The 13,087-nt window shown below is 39.5% G+C and overlaps 1 protein-coding gene across 1 annotated transcript in view; it reads left to right on the top strand.

Annotated features, from left to right (window-relative positions):
* Nucleotides 1-1,787: 1,787 nt before the first annotated feature.
* LOC139137135 (organic cation transporter protein-like) overlaps nucleotides 1,788-13,087 on the top strand; it is a 13,517-nt gene continuing 2,217 nt past the window's right edge. Inside the window, exons 1-8 of the mRNA XM_070705101.1 lie at nucleotides 1,788-2,555; nucleotides 3,459-3,562; nucleotides 8,639-8,793; nucleotides 9,850-10,024; nucleotides 10,546-10,684; nucleotides 10,999-11,126; nucleotides 12,151-12,365; nucleotides 12,840-12,948. Coding sequence (XP_070561202.1) covers nucleotides 2,421-2,555; nucleotides 3,459-3,562; nucleotides 8,639-8,793; nucleotides 9,850-10,024; nucleotides 10,546-10,684; nucleotides 10,999-11,126; nucleotides 12,151-12,365; nucleotides 12,840-12,948 — 1,160 coding nt within the window. The 5' untranslated portion in view covers nucleotides 1,788-2,420. The remainder of the gene's footprint in view (nucleotides 2,556-3,458; nucleotides 3,563-8,638; nucleotides 8,794-9,849; nucleotides 10,025-10,545; nucleotides 10,685-10,998; nucleotides 11,127-12,150; nucleotides 12,366-12,839; nucleotides 12,949-13,087) is intronic.

Raw genomic sequence — 13,087 nt, 5'->3', positions numbered from 1 at the left:
TTTAAAAAAAATGTATGGAAAAAACACATCTGTAGAGTATTTTTTCTGAAGAAGAAGAAGTCAATGACTCCTGTAGCCAAACAGAGGTAGTCGCACACGAATACAACCCTAAGCCAATAAGGGAGCCGCCATTATTTACAATCTGGGGTCGGAGGAATGTAAGGGGGTCACTAAAATTGAAAGCTACAAGTGTGTTGCTCAAAATATGGGGAGAAAGAAGGGTGGTTACTCAATTTTTGGTGCAAAATAAATTGAAACACCTCTGAGATTGCACCATTGCTCACATCAGTTTCTCAAAATTTTCGATGCGAGAGGGGGCACACCCCGTCTCGTGCTCCCAAGTGGGGTGTCCTAACAGTTTTACTTAGTGAATAAAAACATTAAAAACACCTCTCAGATTGCACACCACATCAATTTCTCAATATTTTCCACACAAGATAGGGGACACTCCCCTCTCACACTCCCCTCTCAGCCTCCGGCGAGTTCTCTCCCTTGTACTTTAAAATTCTGCTCAGTCAGATATCCTAGTGAAAACACTGTCATGGTACCCTTCCAAATTAAACAAAGCTATATGGTTGGATACTTGTTATAGCGGGAACTTTTATATTTATATTTTGTTGCGACTTTGAATTTAATTTCATTGGTTTCATGAGATAACCGATGGTAATCTAGCAGAGTACTCAATGATTTGAAAGATCTTCACTATTGCTGCAGTGTATTTTTGTACATTTTTCAAATAACTGCATTGATATTAAACTTTCTAAGTGATGTTGGGGTTACTCAAATGCATCATGGTTGGCCGGGAGGGGGGTACTTGAAATTTTGGAGTTTCCGATGAAATTTCTACGACCCCCAGTCAGTTAATGATGAAGGCTCCCTAACATACAATCTTTTATGGGGGGTTACTAGAAATTTCTGAGTTTCCGATGAAATTTCTCCAACCCTCCCCCCGGCCGTACATGATGAAGGCTCCCTGACATACAATATTTTACTCAGTACGATTGCTTAATTTATATATTAATATTCCTACTTATATCATCTCAATATTAATACTGCCACATTGGCAAAAACAATTGTCAGAAGTGATAAGTTCCTGCGTATGCTGAGACAAAGCGACGTACTAGAATGCAGTCCAGTAATTTCATCGGATATGTCTACTGGCTTCTCAAGGGAGCATTCGTTTTTTTTTTGTTTTTTCGTTTGTTTTGTTTTGTTTTTTTTGATGGGGACGGGTCGGTGGAAATCGGGGGGGATGACTTTTACGAAACCGTTTTTAGAGGAGTCAATTTGTCTCTCTTCGGACTAAATTGTTTTCAACACTTTTCTCAGATGATCTTCCACATTAAGGAGCTCATTTTGAAGCTTTTTGATGATTAAGAAATATGTTCACCTTCTTTGTCATTCGAAAATCGAACAATTTATTTTCACACATGGAGTTAATACAGTGATGGCGGCCATTTTGAATTTCACATATCGGTAAATGTCAGACAAATTAGTTGTCTTACACCAAACATTGCTCGGTGACCCCTGATATTTATTCTTGATTTGGTAAGAGTATGCTTGACAGTTTCATCATTGAGGAAAGTTGGAGAAAAAGCTGAAGACTTTGACTTTCGAGGCGCGTGCAACCTTAAACACATGACCCCACTATCACAAAGGCAACAATAGACCTAATAAATTCGCTCACTCTGACAATTAAGCGTCAGCAACAGTGAGGTTAAATTTAGATTCAGCAGCTCTATAATACGCTGGTATGTAAAAGGTAACACCAGGATTTTTTTATCTATGACGCCTGGAAATCAGGGTCTGCTAACCAAAACAAGACATTCTGTACAAATTTGGAGTAAATGTGTAGAGGTTATGACAACATCGATTCGGAATCTCGCAAGAAATACCCACAATGTAGCCGCCAGATGCAATGTTGTAGCTAGTACTGGAGCGAGGTTACAGTATCAACATACTTGGGTTTGTGACAATTTGCATGTCAACCGGCAAAGATATGGCGGCGTTATCAGCGAGCACAAAGGTCTTTCTCCAGGCAGTGATTGTTACATCGCGTTGTTCGAACGTTGTTGCTGTTTTGGCGCACAATGGGACATGACCTGCTGCAATGCTGAAATTATAGACATCACGCGTGTCAGGACACGGACGTGGGATGGATTTCGATACAATACTTGCCTCCCTGGGCGATTTTGGACCGTATCAAAGGAAACTCTTCGTGTTTAACGCGGCTTTCTTGATGAACAGTCCCGTTCATCGTATTTGCGCAAGTCTTCGTAAGCGACGATGTTGACTTCGTGTGCCTGGCTGAGATTCAAAACAGGTCATCCCCAAACTCGACGTCTTTGAGAGCAACTCGGATCGTTAAAAATAAAGACCGATGTGACCTTTTGGAAAATATACTCACCGGAAACTGGTCAATGGCATACACGAGTACTGATCTTTTATCGGGCCGAGACAACGGCACTTTGCCCTTTGATACGACTATAAAAGGCCGAACGTGCATGAAATGGGGTTACGACAGATCGCACCACCAATCCACCACAGTCACTGAGGTAAACACGTGCGATACATTGCTTTTTGTCGTTTTATTCTAGACCTTATCAAAATTGTTTGTTGTTTTTTTAACTTTTCCCCCGGAAAGCAGTATTTAATAAATTCGCACGATTTTGAAACACGTAAAAAGCCAATGTGGTTCGGTTTTGAAATACGTTTGATTGTCGGAAACACACTTGCACATAGATTTTGCTGGCTGTGGCACTCGCTCGTACGCACAAATGGGCCGATGTTATTTATTCGCCGTTAGACGGCAGACGGAGACGCCCATTTAACAGCGCATGCGTGCAGAGATGATATTGACTTGCGTCAATAATTGGCGGAAAGCTAAGGGACTGGTCAGTTTCTTTAATCTGGGGGGTGGATTATATTTGCTGCCGTGAAAAAGTGGCTGACCCCGCCCCCTATTCCAGCTTTCAAGAACAGGGTTACCCCCGGACAAAGGTAAACACATACATACATACATACATACATACATCATACATATATATATATATATATATATATATATATATAATATATATATATATATATATATATATGATATTTAAAAGGCGCGTAGAGAAAAATGTATGTCTGATATATTACACGCCCGAAAGTCGAGCCGAAAAAACTGCAACGAAATGGTGAAATTCACTGCTTGTATGATGTATTTTAGGCAAGTATGAGCCCGTGTTGTACTTCAAAAAAATACTGACCCCCTCTATCGGGGATTTCAAAAACATGGTGACCCACCATCACCAAAGTCAAAAACAGGGTGACCCATATACATCCAGCGGCTCCCGAGGCCGAAGAAACTGACCAGTCCCTAAGCAGGCTTCATATCACCATCCTTATTGACATCGAAATCTCGCAAGACAAACAACGAAGGCGTGACTCGTGACGTTGTTTGCTTTGTATAGTGGAACCTGGTGTGTGACAGAAAATGGCTGAGGGAACTGGCCCAGTCTGCAGTCTATGCGGGAATGACAGTTGGATCCGGCATCTACGGAACAATTTCGGACAGGTGACTACAATCCACCATTACTTTTGTTGATGTATACTTGTAATAAGACTTGCGGTCGCAGACGACCTCACAAATAACAAATAATTCTGCACGCACCATTTTGAAAAGTCGAATAAGACCTCATTTTAGGGACTCGTCAGTTTCTTCGGCCTCGAGGCGGTTGATTATTTTTGCCAACGTCAAAAAGTGGCTTACCCCCCCCCCTCCCCCATTCCGGTTTTCGAATACAGGGTGGCACCCCCATTCCAACTTTTAAAGACAGGGTGACCCCCGCTACAAATCGAGAATGTTTCATTATTGTCGTATGTTCTGCAGATTTCATAATGATAAGTACACTTTGCAAAACAGACTTTCAAGCTGCAAACATGCAGAGATCTCTGATATGTATATATATATAATATATATATATATATATATATATATATATATATATATATATATATATATATATATATTATTTATCTGATATATGCAATTGAAATGTCTGATAAATGCAATTGAATGATGAAATTCGTGGCTGTACGATGTGTTTAGGCAATTATGACTCCGTGTTGTAATTCAAAAACACACAGATCCCCCTATTGAGCATTTCAAAACATGGTAGCCCTATCACAAGTCCAAAGTCAAAAACAGGTGATCCCATGAATCCACCGGCCCCCTGGCCGAAGTAACTGACCAGTCCCTTATTTATTTCACATTAGGGGAAGGCTACATTAACTTGCATGGTACCTGAAACCCGAGTCCTTGCCTGACCAACTCGGGTGACAAACAGAAGACTTTTAATCCCCAAGGTGTGAATGTTCCATTGTTATGTTTGTCTAATCCAGCTGGTGCCATTGTAGTGCCATTGTAGGAAAGGCAGGTCTGTGAAATTGATCCTCTAGGGATGTCGGGTATTCCTAAGTTAATGGAGCTTTCCCGTAATGAGTAGATAAACCTAATTCTCTTTTCAATAACCTCTTCAAATTTATTGATAGGAAATTTTACATTTTGAAAATTAATGTAACGTTTAGGGGCGTGACATATTATAAATATAAGGCTTTGCTTTGCATCTCATAAACAGAGCGCTGTCTATTTTGCCATAACCTGGTACATTACCCACAATGCATTATCAGCAGAAGAGTGTCCTATTGAAGATATTATTTTAATTTGTCATGACTGTAAATCGACCCCTTGTGTCATTAATCATTTTTTCCTTCATTGATGATAATTGTATGTTGGCCCTTTAAATCGGTGGTAATTTCAAATAATCGCCCTCGGTTCCATGAATAGCAATCGTGCATGTCGCTACCATTGTATGTGGAATGTTAGCATAGCTCTATCCAACGATGTGTGACGATTCTGGGTGTGTAATCGTCTGTGTTATGGTCGAAAGTGCCTGTTAATTATAGCGTTTATGTATAGACAGTCTACAGTCTATGGTTCATGTTATAGCCGTACTGTCCGTGTGACATGCCTGTGTGAATCTTATCATCGATACAAGCAACACAGAAAGTGTCACACATGAACATTCATGCCAGAAAATCCCGAGAGAGTTTGACCGGTTGACCTCGCTGTTAATTTTATGCAGGAAATTACAATAACAATGCTTGGTCGAATGACGCAGTGCCTTGAGGGTGGGATCGCCAGTGGTATAGGGGGAGGAGTACCTTCCCGATGGTGATAAGTGGTGCGGATTACCGTCGCCTAGGTGACTGGCGTTGCAAATACCTGGACTGAACCCACGCGTGGACTGAACCATTTGGTTTTTTTTGGGTGTCGATGGTACTTTACAATAAAAGTAAAGATGCACAGATATCGAGTTTATTGTCTTGTTTATGAGCGGCCAGTATTTCCAACAGCATGAATTACGTGCATTTGCCCTAGAAGAAATAAATAATTTCGAATAAAACATCGCGAATATAACCACATTCCTTAAGCTCGACGTACCCCAAAGAACCATGAAATCGCCCGACTTTCGATTGAAGAGATGAGTTTTGCCAAACCGCGTATACAGAAAAAGTGGCAGATGACTTTATTTTTAGAATCATAGACAGTATAGCGAGATGTAAAAAATGTGAAGAGGCTCCCCATCTAACTATCCTAAATGTTTTTGTGTCGAGTTTGTGTTTGATTCGTTTCGAAAATGTGTTCCTACATTCTTATCCGATTGTGTGTGTTAATAAAAATGTTTGTTTCGCTTTGGATATTTGTAGAGAAGTTTGGATTAGTGTGTACGGTAATGTTTTTGTTTGTGTGGGGAAAGCTTATGGCGAGACGCAGCCGGACCTATGTTGTTACAAAAGTTGATAGAGTCGCCCTTTGACGCTTGCGTTTCGAAACCCGGGTGTGGTTTCTCATCAGTCGCGGTGTAGATTCTTTCCTTAGTTTGTGTTTGTGAAAATTTATTTAATGCATTTTAGTGGTCTTGCTTTTCGATTAGCGAGGCAAGTATATTAATTTTTGGTCACGTTGTGAGTCCGTTTGGTGGTTCGGTTTGTTTGTTCTATGTTTCTTTACTTCGGTAAATTTTGTTTTGACTGGTGTGTCTTTTAGATTTTTGCGGAGGTTTGTGAATTTTTAGGCAATAAGTACCACTGGGGGTACGGATCTTATGTTTATTGGATCAAGATACTCACAAGTATCCTGGTTGATGTGCTTGTTCTCGTACATTTTGATTCATAGTTCGTTTACTTTGTTTACTGTTTGTTCTGGCTTGTTGTGTATAATACTGAGTGTTGCGTAATTGCCTTTCGCATTCGAGTACGTAATCGTTTGTGTTGACAATGACGAAAACCCGACCCTTGTCGAGGGTTTTTTTTTCCCCGAAATTTGTCTATTGTTTGCAAGCTGGTTTATCGCGATTCTTTTAGCACGCGACATGTTTTGTTTCCTTGTTTGAAAGGGTATCTCTAGAAGTGCGAGTTTAGCAGCTTCAGATAGCTTTCAAGTTTTTGGTGTTTGTTGTTTGTGGAGCCCAATTTGACTTTTCTTTGAATTTGTGTTGTTGCGATTGTTTGTGTCTCACGATGTAGCGTAGTCACATTTTACGACTTTATTTGTTGAAATCCTGAGGTGGTTTTATTCTGTTTGGTTTTGTTGGCGTCCGAATTAATTTTAAGGCCTTTGCCTAGTACTATTTTTCGGAGTTTCATAGTTTGAGCGATGATAGGTTGTTGTTGAATTTCATGTTGTTGTCGGCTTTTCTTTGGAAATAGCTGATTTATTTCCACGGCCATTTTTTCTGTCACGTTATTTTTATGTGTACGATTTTTGTTATTTCTTTTAAGTGTTTGTGTGTTCAATGTCATTTTATGGTTTTTTTTTTGGTAGTTCTCTTTTTGGAGTGTTTGGTGGCCCTGAAAAGGGCCGCTCGGTATGGGTTTTTGTTAGCGCTTGGCGCGTTTGTTTTGGCGATGAGCCTATAGCTTTTTTATGCTTCTTTTCGCCGATTCGATGTGCTTGGTAAGTAGGTGTTTGCCGCCTTCTTGTCACTGTGTGTGCGTACATGGACAGTCTGCATAGCCCTTGAATGTGGTCTCGATTTTGATCAAACCATGGAGGTACCTCCATGATCAAACTTACAATTTAGGAGTATATATCAAAACTGATAAATGATTTATGTTTTCACATGGGTTCACAAAAAGTTTCGCCCCGGTGTTCATTTTTGGCCCAGGAATTCCATCTACCCACCCTTTACAGAGTAGTAAGCTTATGGGGCAAGTAAATATGGATGCGCCGGTGCGATTCAACGATCAACCTGTATATCGCATCGAAAGTCAACAATTTTACGGCACGGACTATGATTTTATAAGTTTATACACAGTCCCTCGTGGATAGAGAGACTGTGGTTTATATAAAAATTATAAGGCGCGGAGTATATATATATTGACTGATTACTGTAGCTATAGATAGGCTACATTCAGGACGGGCAGCGACGGGCAGTAATTAGTAGGCAAAACCACGGTCCCTCCACAGAGGGACCGTGGCAAAACAGGTGGTTTTCACCGTGGGCAGAACTCGGTGCAATGATACTGAACATTAATAGTAAGCCTGTCACCTTGAAGGTAATGCTGTAGGTGAAACAAGTAAGCTTACTTCAAACGCACGATGGTACAAACATTCCTACCTCCATGGTACAAACAACACCATAAGTGAAACGTACACATAGAAATACACGCGTTCCTACGTTGTGCCCACCCGGGCCACGCGATTAAAATATGACTGATACTGCTGGATAGTGTTAATTGGGTCGGTAAACAGTCAATTAATAGTTTAATTGACTACCTGGGTGATTGGCAGGTCGTGTCCAACGACGCATATGCAAAGCAGGCCAAAAGACAAAAGCCCCCAAAGATATTGACAGCTGGCCAGAGGTCACCATGAATACGTAATGACGCTTCACTACGCAGAAACTGCGTAGTCAAGCCCTTCTTAACCGGTCAAACTCTCTCGGCATTTTCCCTCATGTATACAAACTACTTATCATTTATCGTGGTTATTACATTCCGCCCCTACTGTTTGTTCACAGTAATTGCATATAATACATATTATCCGTCCATTGCTTTGGAACGATATTCTCTCCTATATAAGAAATGTTGAAAATGTGTCATTATTATAAAATCGACTGCTTATAGGCTTTTCCTTAGATTATTCTTTCCATCTGTCCTTATTTGTATGACATCTATTAAACTCGGGACAGATTGTTTTCTACTAGCGATGTATATTTCTAAGGTCTCTGATGTAAAATACAATCATTTTGTAAATCAGACTACCCTCTTTAAATAAAGTGTAAATAAATAAATAATAAATAAACAAACAAACAAATAAATAAATAAATAAATAAATAAATAAATAAATAAATAAATAAATAAATAAATAAATGGTTGTTTAAAGAGCCTGCGCTCCCATGCTTAAACTCTTCTGAGTTGTTCCGAGTTGTTCCGAATGCTTATTGATGGAAGTCCCTTCAGTTCTTTAGTAGTATGGATGCACATCCTATTCACTGTATGCAGTTACGTGTAGTGATACATTTTCATATTCACTTGTGATTACAGATCTTGGCTAAAATGGTGCATTTTTCTATCTGATATTTAGGTATGGAAGATTGCCGTCGATTGCCTCGGCTTTGTTTATCCAAAGCGTATTTTGCTTCCTGTCTGCGGTATCACCACATCTCGCCATGTTTATTTTCTGTCAGTTCGTCGTTGGCTGCACATACCCAGGTGTTCTGGTAGCATCATATACATACGGTATGTTGCACATAGAATCTTAGCACTGCCTAGGCAGCTAGACATTTTTTTACCATCAAATAACATTAATCGCTTTTCTTAGCAAACCTATTCCTCGCATGTTTGTTGACCATTTGCAACCGACATATTAGCAGAATTAGTCGGTTGTAAATTTCTGTAGAGGAGATAATAAAGTTTTCTGAGTCTGAATCTGACTTTACTGTTATTTTTATATTGTCATGTTTTATGTTATGTGGTAATGTTAACTATCTTCAAACGTTATCGCCTATAGAACAAGACAAAATTCTGCTAATATGTCGGTTGCCAATATAAGAACGAATAATTTATCGCCCAGGGAAAACGCATAAAACGCAATGGCATATTAAATGACAATAATTCACGATTTGTGTCAATCCTTTATTATCTCTGAAGATCGTATGAGCGGTTTTGTCGTCTAAAATGACATCTAAGTAATGATATGGTGACCGTATTCTAAGCCATTCTATGTTTTCCATTGACAATACGTCATGATTCTTGCATTATTCCGCCCAAACGATCTTCATCAGATTTTGCACAGACGAATACCTAGGAAATTTACCAAAGTCTGAAATATCAACCAAGTTTTGACTGTTTGGAAGAATTAAGATAGTATGCCTCGAAAATGAAAAAGTTAACTTGAGCCCAAACTTTCCCGATGAAACTTTCGACCATTCTCTTACCCAAATCAAGAATAGAAATCAGGGGTCACCCTAATTTTTATTCTACCAGAGAAAGTAATTACCTAATAACATTCTCTGATGTCTGAAATTCAAAATGGCCGCCGTTCCAAGTATGTTAAGTCCCCGGGAAAATCAAATTTCGATTTTCAAAAAACTTAGATGGTGACAATTGTTCTTACACCAAGAGCATTAAAATCAGTCCACGCAGCGAACAAGAAAATCACTGAAGAAAATCGAGACCCTACCCCCTCCCCCGAGGCGCATTCTACCGTAACTTTTACATTTGCGTTGATGATATCTTTTAAGAGATGGCATATTTAAAGACATTCAGCCGGATTTTTCTTGTCACTCCATACAGTTATCGAATGGACTGGACCTTCAAAGAGAGCCATCATAGGAAATATGTTAGCGCTGACATTTCCACTGGGTCACATGATCTTTGCTATCGTTGCATATTTCCTGAGGCACTGGAGGCTGCTACAAATTGCTGTTGGGATACCTCAAGCCGTCCTACTTGCTGTCTTCGTATTCAGGTGCGAGTCTGTTGCCCGGGTCTTTTGCGAGAGAATCTTGGCCATTTGTTGTCCACCTACCATAAATGCTACCACTGATTCTATTGGGGCGCATAAAGGCTCAATTTATAGAGCGTAATGATTCATGCTATTTGTGTGAGACCGTGACCTCTTCCCCTTCTGACCTCACCTCAACCCGACGCCTTTTTTGGGTAAGACATTCAATTGTTCAAGCTTAAGTAGGCGAAGCTAGGACAACAATTTGTATGTCAATCCCGCGTAAGCCTCCAATCGCCCTATTTGCGGTGAAGTTAATTAATTAACACCAAATTTATTATAATATCAAGGTCAATCATCGGTAATGAAAAAGTGGTCTCGTGTTTCGTACACAAATGTACTTTCATCCGCATTTTGTTTAGATCTGTAACGTATGCAGTTTTAACAAACGCCTTTGGCTGAAGACAGCACATAGCAAATACATTCGAATAAATCAAAATATAGCTTGAAAATGTAATACTCTCTTAATCGTTATTTCATTGCAGACTCATTCCAGAATCACCAAGATGGCTGCTTTCACTCGGGCACGTGAACGAGGCTGATATCATCATACGAGAAGCGGTGCGGACCAATCAAAAGACACTTCCAAGTTCCTATTTTGCGTATACAAGATTATCATCACACGTAAGAAAATATGCGGGAAATGTTTATCACAATTTTTTGCGTTAAATTAGAACGGAAGTCACATTACCTGAGCTGCGAGAGTTATAACTCCTAAAGTTGGTAAAATTTAAGGAGTATACATTTTGTGCTAAGTATAACCACTGGTAAAACACAACATGTGATAGCATCCTGCTTGACTAGTCACGGAGCAACAATGACAGCATCATATTAGCTTTTTACGAAATCTTCACCCAAACGAATTTATACTGCTAAATACCAAGGATGATTGAAAATGAATGCTTGCTACAGATCTTTCTTTTTCTCTACCAACTCAGAATTCGATGAAGGAAAAGGCAGAGATTCCGAAGAAAAGTTCGAAGTCACAAAGCAACCACTACAACTACACTGATCTGTTCAAAACGCCGAAACTTTGCCAAACAACCCTGATCATTCTGTATTTATGGTAAGTAGTTGATATTTCATAATACGTCATGGTTTGATCCGACGACATCGTTTATGTCATTAAAATTGTTCCCGAATGTTTCCCTTCTTTGTTTGTCTCTTAGTCACCGAATAAAAAATGTATACATATGTGAATACAGAACAAAACTAATGTAAGACATAATTACTGTTTATAAAGCGAGCCAATCATAAGCGCATGTGTTGCCACTTATAGAGTAACATGAAAAGTATCCCGGATGTAAAATGATACATACTGTAGTATAAAGTATAGATATAACATCTTAGTTTAAGGTAGAACGCGCCTCGAAAGTGCAGTGAAAGACTTACAATTTTGCTCAAAATTCCCTCAACGAAACTCTAAACCATTCCCTTCCGCAATCAATATTAAATATCGGGGGTCAGCGTGCAAACATTGGTACTAGAGACTGAAAAAAAACAATATTTATCAACGCTTGAAATTCAAAATTGTCACCATCCCTGCGTACTCTAACGGGAACAATAAAATTTCGATTTTCACAAAAAAGCGAAGAGAACGTTATTTACTCGAGCAAAAGTATTATAAAGGTTTGAGAGACCGAATGACTACTAGTATCCAAAAGTCGCGTTCTACCTTAATAGGGCAATAACATGCTCGTCGATGGTTTTTATTTTCGATCGATCAATACATTAAAACAACACAAAGAGTTGAATACAGGAGAATCTTAAATGCGATCAAACATGTTCCTATATTCTGCTGTTAAAATCCCTTTTAGACGAACGATATCAACTGATTGCATTTAAAATAACTCTGAGATAATATAATAAATCACGCGAAACAGACAACAAATTACAACAATTTCACACTTCGTGTTGAGCTCGTCTTGCAACAGTATATCCTATAATGTTGCCAGGCACGTAAACAACAACAATGCAACAGGCGCTTCGCAGAAATAAGCTAATCCCTTCTAACACAAATAGTTTCGATGGTTTTTGAGCTGCTCTACCATACAAAGTAACCAGTGTCTATGCATATTTTACTTCTCCAGCTTTTCAATTGTGTTGCCCTATTTTGGATTATCGGTGTTTTCGACGTCATTTGCCGGCAACAGATATGTCAATTTCTTCCTGTCTGGATTGGTTGAAGTGCTCGCTATACTGCTTTCGTCTTACGCACTCCACCGCTGGGGGCGCCCTAGGCCGATCGGAGTGTGTAGTATCGTCTGCGGCGTCTTTTGTTTCCTCAGTCCATTTCCAAAGAACGGTGAGTTCAGTTCGATTTGGCTTTGAATATTCATCAATTATTGAACACCTTGTAGGCTTGGGTCGTGCAAATATATTTTTATTATGTTAAGCATTAATAGATATTTGAGCAGCAAATGGGCACACCTGAAGAAGAAATGGTCCGCACATTGAAAGTCTTAATCTCGTGATATCTCTTGGCATACGTAGCCCCTACATAAAGAGGGTCTATGCTCGCAGCAAACAGAAATACATGTCTTTGGTTCACCGAGCGGAAAAACCTTTGAATTCTTCCATCTACAGACTCATTACATGTTTTACGAGTACAAAGGACAATTAAAGCTTATCATAAGATGTGTCGAGTGCGTGGAAAGTTGATCGTTATGTACTTTCATGTGGTTTTAAGTTTCAATCGTCATGTTATAGCCTGCTCTCCATTGTCTTGACAATTTAAATGTGAAGAAAATTTTAATGAGATCTTATCTGTATTTAATAGGTTTACAACACTTAGGCACTGCATTCGCACTGATAGCTAAAGTCGGGGCTGCGGCGGCCTTCTGGTCCAGCTTTGTTCACGTGGCCGAGCTCTACCCAACTGTCGTCGGGTAAGTTGTATTAATGATAATAATACATAGAAGTGGGCCACGACGCGATATGCAATAATTTCATCCAATTAAAAACGAGAGGAAAGCCAAAATAATTGAAGCAGGTGTTGTAAGCGAGAGGTCTCTTTGCCCTATAACA

The sequence above is a fragment of the Ptychodera flava genome, chromosome 7 (assembly GCF_041260155.1).
Source record: "Ptychodera flava strain L36383 chromosome 7, AS_Pfla_20210202, whole genome shotgun sequence".
Taxonomy (NCBI): domain Eukaryota; kingdom Metazoa; phylum Hemichordata; class Enteropneusta; family Ptychoderidae; genus Ptychodera; species Ptychodera flava.
Note: the sequence above shows the minus strand (reverse complement) of the source record. Positions and strands in the feature narration are given on the sequence as shown.